This window comes from Triticum aestivum, chromosome 6B (genome assembly GCF_018294505.1).
Source record: "Triticum aestivum cultivar Chinese Spring chromosome 6B, IWGSC CS RefSeq v2.1, whole genome shotgun sequence".
NCBI lineage: Eukaryota > Viridiplantae > Streptophyta > Magnoliopsida > Poales > Poaceae > Triticum > Triticum aestivum.
Genome location: NC_057810.1, coordinates 83,619,470 through 83,637,054, shown reverse-complemented (window position 1 = coordinate 83,637,054; position 17,585 = coordinate 83,619,470). Strand labels below are relative to the sequence as shown.

The following is a 17,585-nucleotide window of genomic DNA, read 5'->3' as shown; positions in this document are numbered from 1 at the left end:
AGTACCGCGCGAGCGGTAGTACTGCACCCTAGTCCTGGCCTCTGCTACTGTCGCGGAAGTACCGTGGTCCGCCACGGTAGTACAGCGCGGCCTCGCGGTAGTACCGCGCCCCTGGAGCGGTAGTACCGCGTGTCGCGGGCTGAACTTGTGGATAATGGTTGGATTTTTCCCATGACTATATAAGGGGCGTCTTCTACCTCTAGTTGACTACCTCTTCCACCTCTAAGCTCCATTGTTGCTCCAAGCTCCATTTTCGCTCGATCTCTCTCCCTAGCCAATCAAACTTGTTGATTTGCTCGGGATTGGGTGACAAGGGCCCGATCTACACTTCCACCACAGGATATTTGATTCCCCCCACTTATCCCTTGCGGATCTTGTTACTCTTGGGTGTTGAGCACCCTAGACGGTTGAGGTCACCTCAAAGTCATACTCCATTGTGGTGAAGCTTCGCGGTATTGTTGGGAGCCTCCAAGTGTTGTGGAGATAGCCCCAATCTTGTTTGTAAAGGTTCGGTTGCCGCCTTCAAGGGCTCCAATAGTGGAATCACGGCATCTCGCATTGTGTGAGGGCGTGAGGAGATTACGGTGGCCCTAGTGGCTTCTTGGGGAGCATTGTGCCTCCACACCTCTCTAACGGAGACATACTTCCATTTAAAAGGAAGGAACTTCGGTAACACATCCTCGTCTCCACCGGCTCCACTCTTGGTTATCTTGTCCCTTTACTTTTGCAAACTTACTTGTGCTATATCCATTGCTTGCTTGTGTGCTTATTGTCTTTGCATCATATAGGTTGTCCACGTAGTTGCACATCTAGACAACCTATTTCATTGCAAGGTTTAAATTGTTAAAGAAAAGTCTAAAAATTGTTAGTTGCCTATTCACCCCCCCTCTAGTCAACCATATCGATCCTTTCAATTGGCACCCGCTAGCCACCTTATGCAACAAGTGCATGTCAGTCGGTGGAACCTGTCTCACGTAAGTGTACGTGTAAGGTCGGTCCGGGCCGCTTCATCCCACAATACCCTCGAAACAAGATAGGACTAGTAACGGTAAGCATATCGAACAAAATCAACGCCCACAACAACTTGTGTTCTACTCGTGCATAGAATCTACGCAATAGACCCAACTCATGATGCCACTGTTGGGTAACGTAGCAGAAATTCAAAATTTTCCTACGAGTCACCATGATCTATCTATGGAGAGACTAGCAACGAGAGAGAGGAGAGTGCATCTACATACCCTTGTAGATCGCTAAGCGGAAGCGTTCAAGAGAACGGGGTTGAGGGAGTCGTACTCGTCGTGATCCAAATCACCGAAGATCCTAGTGCCGAACGGACGGCACCTCTGTGTTCAACAGACGTGCAGCCCGGTGACGTCTCCCATGCCTTGATCCAGCAAGGAGAGAGGGAGAGGTTGGGGAAGACTCCGTCCAGCAGCAGCACAACGGCATGGTGGTGATGGAGGAGCGTGGTATTCTAGCAGGGCTTCGCCAAGCACCGCGAGAGACGAGGAGGGAGAGAGGTAGGGCTGCGCCAGGGAGAGGAGAAACTCATCTGTCTGCAGCCCCCCAATACCTCAAGTATATATAGGGGAAGGGGAGGGGTTGCGCCCCCATCTAGGGTTCCCTCCCTACGGGTGTCGGCAGCCCCAAAACCCATCTAGGGTGCGGCCAAGGTGGGGAGAGGGGGAAACTTGCCCCCCAAGTAAGGTGGAGGCGCCCCCTCCCCAAACCCTAGGCGCCTTGGGCCCTGGTGGGGGGGAGGGGGCGCACCAGCCCACCTGGGGCTGGTCCCCTCCCACACTTGGCCCATGCAGCCCTCTGGGGCCGGTGGCCCCACCTGGTGGACCCCCGGGACCCTCCCGGTGTCCCGGTACGTTACCGATAGCACCCGAAACTTTACCGGTGACCAAAACAGGACTTCCCATATATAAATCTTTACCTCCGGACCATTCCGGAACTCCTCGTGACGTCCGGGATCTCATCCGGGACTCTGAACAACATTCGGTAACCACGTATATCTATTCCCTATAACCCTAGCGTCATCAAACCTTAAGTGTGTAGACCCTACGGGTTCGGGAACCATGCAGACATGACCGAGACAACTCTCCGGCCAATAACCAACAGCAGGATCTGGATACCCATGTTGGCTCCCACATGTTCCACGATGATCTCATCGGATGACCCACGATGTCAAGGATTCAATCAATCCCGTATACAATTCCCTTTGTCTAGCGGTATAGTACTTGCCCGAGATTCGATCATCGGTATCCCGATACCTTCTTCAATCTCGTTACCAGCAAGTCTATTTACTCGGTACGTAACACATCATCCTGTGATCAACTCCTTGATCACATTGTGCACATTATGATGATGTCCTACCGAGTGGGCCCAGAGATACCTCTCCGTCACACGGAGTGACAAATCCCAGTCTCGATTCATGCCAACCCAAAAGACACTTTCGGAGATACCCGTAGTGCACCTTTATAGCCACCCAGTTACGTTGTGACGTTTGGCACACCCAAATCATTCGTATGGTATCCGGGAGTTTCACAATCTCATGGTCTAAGGAAATGATACTTGACATTAGAAAAGCTTTAGCATACGAACTACACGATCTTGTGCTAGGTTTAGGATTGGGTCTTGTCCATCACATCATTCTCCTAATGATGTGATCCCGTTATCAATGACATCCAATGTCCATGGTCAGGAAACCATGACCATCTGTTGATCAACGAGCTAGTCAACTAGAGACTCACTAGGGACATATTGTGATCTATGTATTCACACATGTATTGCGGTTTCCGGTCAATACAATTATAGCATGAATAATAGACAATTGTCATGAACAAGGAAATACAATAATAACCATTTTATTATTGCCTCTAGGGCATATTTCCAACAATCCGACGGTCGAAATCCAATCAAGCAAGAATCCAACAGCCAGGATTCCAAATCGCTGAGGAGGCTAGGGTTCTCCCAGTCTATATCTTACGTGATTCAGAGAAGCATATGTGCCAAGTTTCTTGACACGCCACGCATTGGACATTGATATGGTCAACTGCGTCTGCGTGAAAATCTAGCATTGGCTATTCTTCTATTTGCACGGAGAACTTCTCGCCGGGAATGCTCGGTCAGCTGACATGTTCTCAAAATGATGATTATGGACTTATGATTCAGTCACCTTTTTGTTCACTAGGTAGAAAGTGCAGCTTGCCGCACCCGACAGCGGTGCTGTCAGGTACACTAATATCCAATCCCGATAATACAGTCAATAACTAATTTTCTGTTAAAAAAACAATCACTCTATCCAGAAGCAAGACATCACCGAATTCAGCACGATCATGAGAATATAGAAGCTATAAGAGAACAAACGCTCGTATTGCCTACGACAATTAGTTCAATGCAAAAGAAGCACGCATGCAATCTGTCTCAGCACTAACCATGCATTTGGTATTTCACATAATATGACATAGATCAAAAGCACTAATTAGGAGCATTGAAATTGCATAATTAATTATTAAAATAGCCATGCGACTTGAAAGGAGCACATATGTCAGACTGACAACTTAACAAAGTGTATGAGAGATTTAAATTAATGGTGATCTCACTTGTTCATAAGATAACTGAAACACACACCACAACTTTCTTCCTATATTATTGGTAGACCTTAAATTCAACTCTAAACCGTTCGACGTTCCTCCCTGATAATGTGGTAGAAAAACCCGGCCAATTCGCCACAACAAATAGTCAAATACAACCTAAGGATAATAAACCATAAAAAACAAACATCTTCTCAGTTAAAACTGGTTCACTGTTCTTGCACAAGGCTTGAGCATCCACAACTTCCTCAGTTCCTCTCCAACCCACCTTTGTAACTACTGCTTCTGCAGGTTGATTACATTGGTGTAATTAACATTAATAAATAAAAATATACTCAAATTGATAGTTTAATTGAAAATTCTACCATGGGAGAATACCTTTCATGGCTGTGGTACCCACTTCAGCTTTGTATACAACTGTGCGGGAGGCCATTTATAGCAAAACAAGTTCAATTTTGAACCTGTTGGAACAATAGATCTATTGGTTGTAAGCTATTTTTTGATGCAGGTGAGATAGACCAACATCTATATCATTTACAGCTATTTATAAACAAAATAGTTGTAAGTCATGTTTACAGGTCAAACTCATGAATTTTGCTCTCTATGATTTGGCAAAAAACATTAAACATTTTAACTTACTTGAGCATGGATCAAGTATCTAAAAGCTAAAAATATTTATTTTTTCAAGGCAAGTATCTAAAAATGTGGCTCAGGCAAAGAAATAATCCATGCAAACTAAAGGAAAATAAAGAAGGTCATATTCTGAAAGTGGTACACAGCACAAGACAAAGATTATATAATAAGCATTGAAGATTTTTCTGGTAGCAAGGGTAGAGGAGAATATCATACTTATTTGATTAAGCTTTAGAGAGGGAGTGGACCATAAATTATTCAATCAGAAATCACCAAATATATCAAATACAGTTTGGAGGCTTGCCTCGTTCTTATTTTAACAAACTGAAAAGCCGATCCGACGGTTGAGAGTGTCTGAGCGCTGAGAGAGCTCCATTCTCCCCTAGGTTCTTATTTCTTGATGAGTAGTAATACTAATCCACGTGGAAGCAAGCCATAAAGGCACCCCCCCCCCCCCCAAGATATGACCAATTTAAGTCCGGTTTGACTTGATTTGTGCTTGCGCAATGCTACCAGCTCCAAATCTGCTATAACTGTTAGCAGATAAATCATTAGGTGACATTATTCTGGTTAATTATTTTTTATGGATTGTTTGTCCAGAATATATCTGTTTTGCTGGTGTGCCTTGTTCTCTGCATGCAGATTACTGCAACCGACATCTCTCGATGATCCGATAAATTTATTAGCAACATTTGTAGACAGTGGCAAGCCCCTCAAATATATAAACATTTGTGCAACAAACGGTATAACCGAAAATCTATCATCTCACAGATGTCAACTACTACCTCCATTCCAAAATATAAAACGTTTCGGTAGGCTAAAATGGCCTACCAAAACATCTTATATTTTGAAACAGAGGTAGTAGTAAGGTACCAACAAAGCAAACAGATATTTTCAGTGCTTGACATTAAAAGCTCCACCATGGAACTGGTAAGTGAAGACCACTCAATAGGAATCCAAGTTACACAAATAAAAGACAAACATTGCGATTTACATTTCAAAGTTCAAAAAAACTTTGTTGCAACGTGGCTCTGGTTAGTGAAACCATCAACGTCATCGAAGAAAACATTTTCTTTTGTATGCATCACAAAAAACGGAGTCACAACAAACATGTAACAGTCGCACTCACCTAAATGAAGTGAAGCATAGACATACATATGCTCCATTCAAATACTTCAATGGTTCCAATCCTGCACATACCGGGGTGAAAATGTCCAAGTCAGCTTACCGCATGAGCAATAAGAAACAAACAAAGATTTTGTTCCCAAGAACATGAGTGAAAAAATGATCCCAATTCAAGTGGCATTAGAATATCTTGAGTAATTAAAATATCGGCAATAAAGAGGAAGAAAGAGAAGATCATCACTCTCAAAATTCCACTGGCACTTAACATCAAACACTGACATGGTTAGTTGGTTACCATTCACTGCTTTGAAAGAAACCCATCCCAAGCAGATGGTTAGCATCCCATGTCCTGGATCTGCCCCCCATAGCTCGTCCCTTACATATGACTGGACGCTCGCGTTTACACCATGGTTCTTCTCCTAAATTAGCAACTTGTGGGGACAATCAAATCATCATTTTAACGAATGATTCAATTGAACAATAAGCCAGCGCGGAAAGGGGACATCAAACACTGACATGGTTAGTTGCTTGCCGTTCATGATTCTTTTCAACAGAACTGAATCTCCAAGAAGTCCTAACCCAAGAATAACTGGTAGCGTTTTTTTCTTGAACAATACAACAACACCAGAAAAATAAAAAAGGACCCCGCCTACCATTTCTCTCATAGTGTTGTAGGGGGGATGTTCCAAAATCAGTATGAACATGCCATGTATATAGAAATTCAATGTTCCATCAACATAATGCGGAATCACCTTAGAGAAAGCATGCTTTTGTGAAAATATTATAATTTGCATGGACCATGCATATCCTATTTAAAGTTCCATTTTACATACTATAGAAGCACCTTAAAGAAGCATGACAATGCAGCTCAGCCCCTCCCAATTCTCAAACAAAAAGAGGAAACACCTTAAAGAAGCATGTCAATGCAGATCAGACCACGCCCAGTTCTCAAACAAAAAGTAAAATGGTTTGCAACTCATTTGCGCCATACAAACTCCTTAAGCCGATAGAGAAGTTTAAACTGGCTGCTAGGATGCATACAAGCACACAGGAATAAGCAATGCAACAGATGAAAGAGCTAGTATAAGCAAGTTACTGTACTTACTCATTATCAAGGATAACATTCTCATCCCACAACACCCAAGCTTTTTCTCTTATTGTATAACCCCTCCTTTTTCTGGTAACCTGGCACTTCTCATTTTGAGCAGGTGTTGCAACCATAAATTTTGAACATGGTGAGGCCAAAAGGCATATCACCATACAACTGTACACCTAGTTTTGGAAAAGCATATCCCACTGTTAGAATGAGATTTTATATTCATACTTATGTACTTGGATCAGTGTTCTCACTACCTATATGGCTAATGCAATAAGAAAAAAAATCATCTTTAGCAAAATAAATTGCATGTGCGTGTCCTCTTTTAGCTCAACCATCGTAAGGAGGATTATTCACAACTGGTTACGGGTCATTTTCCTAAAATCTACAACAGCAACAAAAAGCAGATCCACAAACTGTGAGATTTGGGTAACAAACAAACTTAGCAGATGAATGCAAAGGGTGGAAATTTACAACCGCTAGTACTGCAAGGATCATGGTTCACAACTAACAACCTTCCATTTGAAATTGGATTCCCATTTTTGTACTTCTTCCGTGGCAGCTAACTCAAATTATTCAAGAATTATACCCTATATCCCCGTCCTACTGTCCAGGGCGTTACATAGCATTTTACCGTTTGTATTCTTCATTTGCAAAACTACTTTGCCATGCCTTGACTTAATTTCAATGCTAGTACTGAAAGCAGCCGAGATATTAATCAATGACCGCAATACCAAAAATTATATTTTGTTTGTCTTGAAATTATTTTGATATTAAAGGACTGTTATTGGTTATGGAAAGTGGAAGAATAAACAAGCAATAAGAAAAGGTGAACTGCAAGCAATCGTAAAAGGAAGCAGAAGTTAAGCGGCCAGATATAGCGCACTGCAATTGTAAACAAGAAATTTAGTTGATTTTTTTGAGCAATTGGCAGTTGACCGCCATATATTAAGAGGAAAAGAATGTTGGTACAACCTGCATATGACCCCGATGGCCAAGACATGATCAGCCCCAGGCAGAAATGCAAATTAAAGAAAAAGAACTACAAAATTAATCTGCAATTCAAATTAACCACTCTGTAGTTGCTGAAGCTAGTTAAAATTCGAAACAGTTGGCACTACACCAATCCAAATTAGTACCACCAATGACATCTAGTCTTTAATATGTCCATATCCTTCCAACCTAGTACTATTAAGCAACTATAGTGCTACTGTGAAATTCAGGCATCGTTACAATGTAGAGGCTCTGCTCTTTTTAAGGTAGAAGCAAGCAACAGGAAACAAAGAAGCGTGATATATCAGCAGTTCAGCACTAGTAATACCTTGTTATATGGTGCAGCATTTGAGGCTGGTGTTGAAGTGGCGGGCGAGGAACTTGACGGTGATGGAGCCCATCTTGAAGACGAGCTCGTCTCCAACCAAAAGCCTTCCAACCTCTCGACGCAGCAACAGCCAGCAGGACGGTCAAAGCCTCGACGAATGGTGAAAATGGTGGCTTTTCAGAACCTGCAAATATCTCACGTGAGACCTTAACCAAACCTAAAAGCAACCGAGCAAATCAACCAAGCAACCGAGAAAATCAACCATGACCACTGACTCACCCAGGCACGCACATGAGAGCCATTGCAGAACGAGACCCTCAAACTCGGGCATGGTCGCCTCCGTGCTCACCAGCGCGCCATCACACCCGGATCCGGCGCGCCCCTCGACCCTCGATTTAGAAGTGGTCGAGCAGGAGCAGATGTGGATTCCTCTCCGGGCGGGCGAGCATCTCTTGACGGAGGCACAACGGTGGCGGTGCCGCGGATGGATGGACCTCCTCACTCATCCTGCCAAGTCTGGAGGAACCACGACCAAGCCACGGATAGCTCGGCAACCTCGCCATCTCCGTGGCCCGCGCACAGTCCTGCTCGGCCTCGACGCAGAGGAGGAGATATCCGGCGGCGGAGGCGGCACGCGACCAAGAGCAGACTCCTCGGTTTCTAGGGTTAGGGGTTAGGGGAGGGGAAGGACGCGGGGGGAGGAGGAACGGCATGACGGGGACAGGGGGTGGGAGGAGGAGGTCAGGTGGTGGTGGTGGCGGCGGTTGGTCGTGGATCTCCTCCTCCACCGTTGCATGTTGCCCCTCCAGGTGACGAGGGGTGAGCTCGATGGGGAGAGCAGTGCGGGGGCAACCAGCTCGGTGACAGGAGATGAACCGGGAGGAGGGGGATATGAGCGCGACAGCGGCGGTGGAGCGAAGAAGCGGGCTGCAGCAGAGCGTCGGCTACAATAGAGAAGGGGAGGGCGCGGCGGGAAGAATCAGCTAGGGTTCTCACCAATTGGGGGTGTTGACCTAAATGTGAAAAAAATCAAAAATGCCCATCGGGGGGCATCGAAATAACAGGCGGTGGCATACCAGAGGACACACTATTCATTGTAGCAGTGTCCAGCCTCGATCCGACGGCCCATATTGTTTTTTCTGAGATCCAACGTTTCGGATCAGTTTGAAAACGCTATCCGACGGTCTAGATTTTGTGCCCCAATCTAACAATGGTATTTTTCCTTGTCTAACTTTGTTTCTAGAATCCTCGGCTCTAGACTTGTGATCCAACGGCTCTGGGAAAAGAACAGCCCCAAGATTCCCGTTCCGCAACTAAACCACACCTGCCAAGGCGCTCTACGGCGGCGGCGGCGTGCTCCACCGCAGTCCGCCCCAATCCGGCGGGGGCCGTCCGCCTGCTCCGGCCACCTCCTCCTCAACCACCCGGACCTCCTCCCGCCGGCATCCCCCGTGGGAACGGCCTCCTCCGCCGCCTGCCTACAACGCCGATGCCTTTCTCCAGGCGCACGCAGATGGGTGGGCCGGAGCAGCCCCAGCCACGGCCGACGGTCTCGGCGGACTCCCTTCCCTCCCTGCCCTGCGGCCAGGAAGCCGCCGACGTCATCCGGTCTATCATTCCCCTTCTTCCAATTCCGTCCAATTGGATCCCTGCGGTCATACTCAGGTTGCTCAACTTTAATTTGTTACATCGTTCTACTTCTTTTGTTCATCAGGATATCTATCAGGACACGGCATCATCCTTATCACAAGATATATCCCCGGCCGGCCGGCCGGCGGCAGTATGGTGACGCAAATAAGCTCCCTGCCTCGTCAAACAAGCAAGGGTGTGTGTGTTAGACTTATGGCACAACTGAAGTATGTCTCTGCATTTTGTTATTCTATCTATTTCTTATCTTATTATGTGTTTAGAAGCCAAATGTAGTTTAGGGACCTAGAACACATCATATCCTGGAATATAACGGCGAAAATAAAAGAATCTAGCAAGTGATGTATGTATTCTCATGAAAAAAAATGGAATATAACGGCGGCATGGCAAGTGCAGAGACCCTGACGAAGTCAAGATGACATTTCCTTGTATTGGAACATCCAACCAAGCGAGTGAGCCCAGCCCACATGACCGAGTAAATCAGTAAACTTCCCTGAAAAAGGAAAAGTAAATCACTTGACATAATAGCACAGTTTCAATACCAAACTCAATCACATTTTCACACCCAGTCGTCCATTGATCTTCTTTGAGTGATTTTGGAAACTTTTATGAAAGCTCGCACAAGTTCAAATAGGTAGCACTGGATGTGTCCCCATTTTGTACCATGGTACATTTATTCTTGCTAAATTATGGTGTCTCTATGTAATACCCAAGGGTCCAAGAGAGTCTTACACTAAAATGCAACATACAACTAAACGAGGAGAAGGTTAAATGAACAATGAAAGTGCCAAAGCATAAAATTCGCTGTGTTTTCGTTCACCTCATAAGGTAAAAACTGCCTGGATTTATGGGCATTCTTTCATCCTTCTCTGTGCACTCAGAGCTTTGTTCTGTTTCAATCAGACCGAGAAAGCTATCTGTCTCAGTATCGCTCTGTATCCAAGGATGCCTCGAAAACTTCCTTAATCTGCTAAGCTCCTCAGATACCTCTTTCATCGAGGGCCTATTGTCACTGCACATTTCCAAGCATTGCCTAGCTAGATCTGCTACCCCTACAATCAACTCCATATTCTCATGACCTTTTATTTGATTGTCGAGCATATTATCAAGATTGTTCCCCTTCATAGCCAGCAGGAAACTCGACGACAGGCTCCGGCATACCTCAGGACCCTCAAGTTTCAGTGGCTCCTCCCCTGTTAGGATCTCTAGAAGAACAACACCGAAGCTATAAACATCGCTTTTGTCTGTCAAGCAACATGTCTGCATATACTCAGGGTCCAGATAACCACATGTCCCTTGAACCATTGTGACGAATTGGGCTTTGTCAGTTGGTGCTATTATAGATGCCCCAAAATCAGACACCTTTGCCATGTAATTCTCATCAAGAAGGATGTTAGAGGTTTTCACATCACCATGTAGAATTGGTGGGTTTGCGTAGGAATGTAAAAATGCAAGCCCCTCAGCTGCCTCGTTGACGATCCTTAGAAGAGAACTGAAAGGGAGATGCGGTTCACTGTTCTTGCCGTGAATAAGATCAAACAATGTTCCTTTTGGGATGAACTCATATACTAGCATGGGGACTTCCACCTCAAGGCAACATCCCAATAGCTTGACAATGTTCTTGTGATTGATCTGGGAAAGAATCAACATTTCTTTGCCAAATTCCTTCTTCTGCCTATCATCAACCAATGCACTCCTTTTAATTGCCACTTCAGTGATATCCTTAATTATTCCCTTGTACACAGTGCCATTGCCTCCATGTCCAAGAATCTGGCTTTCGTCAAATTTATTTGTTGCTTGTTTCAGTTCTGCTTCAGTAAACACTGTAAATGAAAGTCCCTGATCTAATTTCATCTTCTCAAACAATAGCATCCCTCCGTGCTGCTGAAAATACTGTTTTTTGACATTCGCAAGCTTTCTTTTCTCAAATATTACACGTATGCAGAAGATGATAATCACTAGAATGACAACGCCAATGCTAATGCCTGTAGAAATCAACATGAAAGGTGTTTCTGTTAGTCAAATTGATCCCACAATGTACATACTAAAAAGCATAGAAAAAAATTGCTGTGGTAAAGTGGACTAAACGGTCGTGATGCAATATAATTATACCTTCTAAAAAAAATCATGGATGCTTGTTTCTGGACTTACTTTTTGAGTTTTTGTCAATTTTCCTCATTTCATTTATTTATTTTAAAGCTTCCTCGGATAGACTTGTTGCATGCCCAACAGAAGGAGACACATCACTATGTGCTTGCCTGGGCAGTGGTAGTTCTACTATTTGGGCCTCTTTTGCTAAATGTCATTAATATCTTATACGTACTGTTGGCCATTGTTTTCTACACAAGAAAGCAAATGCTAAAAACATCTAGTGGTTTACCTATGATTAGGGTGATGTCTGGGTTACAAGATTTTGTTTCCATTATAAACTTTCTGCCTGGAGAACATGAACAATAATACCCTCCTATAGCGTTGTGGCATGTTGCAGACTTCGGGCATATACTTGAATTCTTCTGACATTCATTGACATCTGCAGCAACAAAGAACCAAATTATTTGGGGTCAAGTGATTGATTGAATAGTAATGCATGGAAAAATCGGCATATGTGTATTGACAAATACAAATTTCAAATGGCATAATGAGTGTAACGTTTGCCATTCTTCCCAAAGTAAAGATAAATTATATTGTAGAGAGAAAAAATGAGGTAAATGTCCTAACTAAATCTAAACTATAGATGAAAAAAAAGGCAAAACAGATTGTAAAACTCAAGTATTTCCAGGCATCAAAATCGGGACAGACAGCTAGTAATGGTATTTCCCTTAACTACTACTCCTCATAAAACGATTGCACATGATCTAAAGATGAACAGGGATCAAGTAAAGAAATGAACTTGCCTCTGCATCCGTCAAAGAGGTAAGGGTTCCCTTCATATCCGTCGGTGCAGTTGCATAGATACCCTTGGCCGTTAGTCGAGTTCACACACATGCTGTTCCTGCTATGGCACGCGTAAGAAGGCATGTCTCTGGCCACTTCACAAGTTGCATTTCCGACCACCCAGTCCAGCACCAGTGGCTTCCGCCCATCGTCAGTATCGTTGAACCTTGTAGTGGTTATGAAGTCCGAGCTGAAACTAAATGTCTCTGTCTCCACCATGGCGGCATAGCTACATGGGTTGAAAAGCGTACTGTTGGAATTATTGTAAACATCATAAAAAGTGAACATATAGCCCCTTAGACCCTTTGGTATATCATTTTGGCAGCAGCCTGCACCAATACAAGAACCGTTTGTCAGTGCTGCCGGGCTCTCACACACTGCTGCGCACGCTGTCGTATACTTTGCAGTGCTTCCCAAGTTGTTGATGTATGCGAGCGTGTTGCATCCAATAACTATGAGCTTGTTGTGTAGATAGGAGAAGCGGTACGGGCTTCGTGAGAAGTCAAGGGACCAAGCTTTCTGTACCATTGATCTTGTACTTGTATTGTAGCAGTATGTCGAGATGTCGGATAAAACTCGGACTTGACCGAAGGGCACTGAGATGCTTAGAACCTCCACATTCCGAACGAACAAGAATGGCTTGTAGATTCCATTAGCAGTCCTCCTGCAGATGATCTCAAAGTCTCTAATAGCACAGCCAGTACCAATACCAATACCAAACGGATAAGGGATGTCGACATCACCACACTGTGTTTTGCATCCGGGGCCAGACTGCGCTGATGTAGAGGCTAAGTGCAACATGACTGCAACAACTAGCAGTGGCAGGAAAGCCATGTTACTTGTCTGAAACTGGACTTGCCCAGAAGATTCTGCTGCACAGCACTACAGGAAAAGAGGGAAAAAATAGTGAGCAAACTAATGGCCATTCAATTCAACTCTAAAAGTTGTAGGCGACACTTCCTGTGTACTCTTCATTTCTATGTTGTCGAAATATACCTGAAAATTTTAGCATGGCTGAAGAATTTTAATAATGCTTTGTAAATATCAAGCTGCTATAATCTTATAGATGAAATGCTGTGAAAATTTTTGTTGAGCTTGCAATCTTAATATATAAATGACAGAAAAATATATTAATACTAGAAGGCCCTTTCATCTTTTGTTTGACTGTCTGCATGTCTAGATTCGAATTATGCAATAAATTGTTTCTCGCCTTTGGATTTCTGGCACTGAATTCACGTGCATGCCTTGTGCAAATATGAAGACCGTGTTTTCTGAGTTGTAAGTTTTTGGTTGTTTGCAAAGTTAAACAGTCTAATTTTTACTTCTTAGATACAGATAATCCTTGGCCGGAAGATTTTGCTGCTGTCCAGGCTGAGAACTAACATTGAGAAGAGTGTGGCCTATCCTAGAGTGTGCTCAATTGTTTCTTGGCATTGACAATGGAGGTATGGCGGAGGAGGATTTATTAGTCGGGCGGCGGCTCGCCGAGGCGAGAAGAAGAAAAACTGTAATCCAATTCGGAGTAGTAATTTCGAACAAAAAGTACCTGTGTATGTAGCTGGGATATGGAGGGAGGCACGACGATCCAGTTCCTGGCCAACTGAAGCGGAGCGCGGTGTGCAACAGCTCTGCTCATGAACATGAACTCATCCTCAAGCAATGGCCGTGGTCTGCACCCGTCCGTAACTCTTTTTCCCCTTCCATCCAAAGGAAAAGGAACCGGGCCATTTTTCTACTGGCCTTTTCAGAACGGAGACTTGGCCAAACTCCATTCGCTAGTTTGTTTTGCTCGCCGGGCGGCCAGATGGCAAAAGCTCCCCTGACTTATGTCCATGGAAGGGACGAAGCAGATAAACCAGGCAGCAGGATCCAGCTTCCATTTGACTGAATCAACAAAATTAGTAGTGCCAATACTCTTCTTGCCGGCGAATCGGCAGGCAGCATACACTGTCCATGCAAATAATTAGGACTTGTATAATGGCCGGGGTGTGGTGTGCAGTATGCTCATCTGCCGTCCACGACACTTGTAAAATGTAGAGGTAGCCACCACTCCAAACACACATATACTACTTACACATCATAAACAAGGGACTCCTAACAAATAGGATTGATCCATTCATGATTCTACAATATTGTAATTAAAGTCCTATTTCTGAATATTTAGAAAAAGACAATGTAAGAAAAATCACATTGCAAGTGACCTTCTTTCCAAGTGCGTGCATTGACTTGACGAAGCCCGGCTTACCAATACAATTTTTCTACAGTATGGCTTACCAAAAGATTGTATACAATATTGTAAAATTTGAAGAAACATACTAAATGTTTTTATAACAAACATATAGATGTGAACTATATAAAATATAATATGTTATTAATGCATTTTTTGGGAGAGAGGCGTTTTGGAGGCCGAGCTCTGTGGAGGCCTTTATTTTTGAAAAATTCAAATTCAAACTTTTGTGGTTCAAAAAAAATTTGAGAAAAAAATATGCGTGCATGTAAGGATGTAACCCACATGTGTGTAAAATTCATGACGAAATACCTCGAGTTGCGACCTGTACAGAAAAGACAAATTCATGGTCTGGGAGGATGAATAGTATCATGTGTTAAGTAGCCCAAGATTTGTCTTTTTTGCACAGCCTTTTGAACTGAAAATTTACACACATGTGTGTTATGTCTTCATGTATATCTGTAAAAAAATTTCAGAATTTTTTGATGAAATTTCAAATTTGTATTTGGAGGCCTCACTGGAGGCCGAGCTCCAAAAGGGATTTCCGATTTTTTGGGCCACACAAAAGCATATAGTGGATGCAAACTGGACATACTATTTGGTGGGTCGACATTTTTTTTTGTAGCTCAAATATAATATTTTTTCATAAAAGTTTAAAGAATATATAACACACCCACAAGATGTACTTTTGAATTTCCCTCCAAAAAATACACGTGCCTTTACCCATCGTGGGCTTCAGTGTCCAGCCCAGTTTTGGGATCTCGGCATCATTTCACTAAGCCCAGTTTTGGCCCTTAATTTCGCAAGTTGGATCGAGCCTACCTCATCCCGCTTCACATTCTTTTCTTCTAAAAAAAAGCATCCCGGGTTGTATCACCGAGTTGGGCGAGATGAGCAGCCTCTGCCCCCGCCAGCCCTCGCCGGCAGCAGTGCCACCGTTGGAGGACGACAACCTCCTCTTTGATATTCTCCTCCGGCTACCCCCACAACGGTCCTCCCTTCCCCGTGCCTCCCTCGTTTGCAAGCGCTGCGCTGTCTCGTGTCCGGTCCAGGTTTCTACCGCCGCCGCTGCTGCCGCAACCCTTCCCTTCTCGGTGTCTTCCAAGTAGATCATGAGATCTCCTTCTTTTGACAGAACCTCGTCAGAGGGCGGGGAGCTCTTGCATTGCATTTAAGAAGAGAGTTGATCCAGTTAATGAGGGAACTGGACCCAAAAACCAAACAAGGCACGGCTAATTAAGGAAAACCGGCGAAGACCACACACACCCCTATCAATCAAGGAACATCGTCCGAGCCAGATACAAGGGTACGTAGGCCCAAGACGATCGATAGCACCTCATACCCAACCAAGTGAACCACAAGGACATGCCCACAACCAGATGATCACTCGCGCCTAACCTCCCAAGAAAAGCGATCGGCGTGAGCGGCTTCTTGTACATCCATGGATAAGATTGTATCTCCTCTTCCACATCCTCCTCGGTGGCTTCCTTAGATGTTCTGGCCTTCGGCAAATCCCCATAATAGCCTCTGCCAACCTATATACAACGTGCCTCGCAGCCAGGATGTTACAATTTTGGTTCTTACCCAAGTGTGCATTGTGCCTCTTGGAACAGGCAGTAGAGCCCCCTTCACTTTGCACAAGAATTGGCGCTTGGAGCAAGGAAAGGGCGCGCGGTGCAACTGAAACTGCTTAGGAACTCATCCAGCAAGGTAGAAGATGTCGGGCCTTGAGGTACGCCAATGCCACCAAGCGGCTCCTTGGGCTTGGATGACATCATGATGCCAGCATCACCTAAAGCTTGCATCTCCGGGGAGGAGGCCAAGGGAGCCACATCCACATCCAAGCTAATTGGCAAAGCTACCTGAGTTGGCTCCATGCCATTGCTTGAAGCCATGATCTCATCAACCTTAGCTTGTTCTTCCTCGCCAGGAACTACCATAATGGACAGAACAAGATCCAGAGCAGGAGTCCACAGACTGCGCCGTTGTAGCCACTAGCTTAGATGAACAATCGGCCAAATCAGCTTCAGTGATATCCTTACCACCACCAGCAATGAGAGGCACAAGTTCCTCACGCCCGCACCAAGGCTCAGCTGGGCAGCCAGCTATAGCAAACTCCAAGCCATCCTTACAACCAATATAACTCACAACAACCCTTCGAACAGGACACGCAGGAGATCGAAACATGGTCGACGAAGAAGCTAAGCTGCCAGCGACCTCTTCCAAATGCTCTAAGAAACTCTGGACCTGAGCCTTCCAAACCCGCAATGCGGTCACCATGTCACGAAGGGGCTCAAGTTGGACCTGGACCATCTCCTCCAAACAAGAGGCGGTGAAGGCTTGCGACCCAGCTCTCACAGCCTCTGCTTGCTCAGGTAAGAGAGGTTGCAACATCTCCAAACTAGCGGAGGACTTCCTGGGATCACCACGAATATGAAGAGGAGCCTCTCCTGCTTGAGTGCAACCGGAAGGGCAGCAACCGAGGCCCAAGAGCACTCCAACCATTGTGGAGAAGCTGGGGGTGGACGGCTGGAGAGGCGAGGAGTAGTTGGTGGCGACTGGGAGCGTCGGGGACGACCTTGAGTGGCAGGAAGGCGGTCCAAACATTGACGCTCACGATGGCCGGGGAGGCCGCAGGCTAGGTAGGTGATAGGGCCACGATAGTCGGCGACGAAGTGGTCCTCCGTCAAGCACTAGAAGCACAACCCGTAAGCTCTCCGCCTGAATGTGAGGGAGCGGTCGGACTCCTTGCGGGGCGAGCCAGGCAGCTTCTCCAGCCTCGGGCGACGCCGGTCCCCGACCTCCACCCACCCTACTCCGTTGACGCCAGCGAGACATCGGCCACTATCTGCAGCGTGAAATCCAAGGGGAGCCGAGCAAGAGGGGGTGGCAGCATGAGCCAAGGGAGGAGCCCAGGACATCCCTAGGAACGCGAGAGAGAAGCCCCGTCTCCAAAACCAACACCGGCAACCAGCAGTCCTGGACCTGGATCTGCAGGGGAAC

The 17,585-nt window shown here is 45.2% G+C and overlaps 1 protein-coding gene across 1 annotated transcript; it reads right to left on the bottom strand.

Moving 5' to 3' along the window:
* Positions 1 to 10,237: 10,237 nt before the first annotated feature.
* LOC123135939 (wall-associated receptor kinase 5) lies at positions 10,238 to 13,189 on the bottom strand. Its single transcript, XM_044555208.1, has 3 exons — positions 12,289 to 13,189; positions 11,802 to 11,951; positions 10,238 to 11,406 (listed from the first exon to the last, which is right to left on the bottom strand). Exons 1-3 carry the CDS (start codon positions 13,187 to 13,189, stop codon positions 10,238 to 10,240), a joined length of 2,220 nt encoding a protein of 739 aa, XP_044411143.1.
* Between the last annotated feature and the right edge of the window lie 4,396 nt (positions 13,190 to 17,585).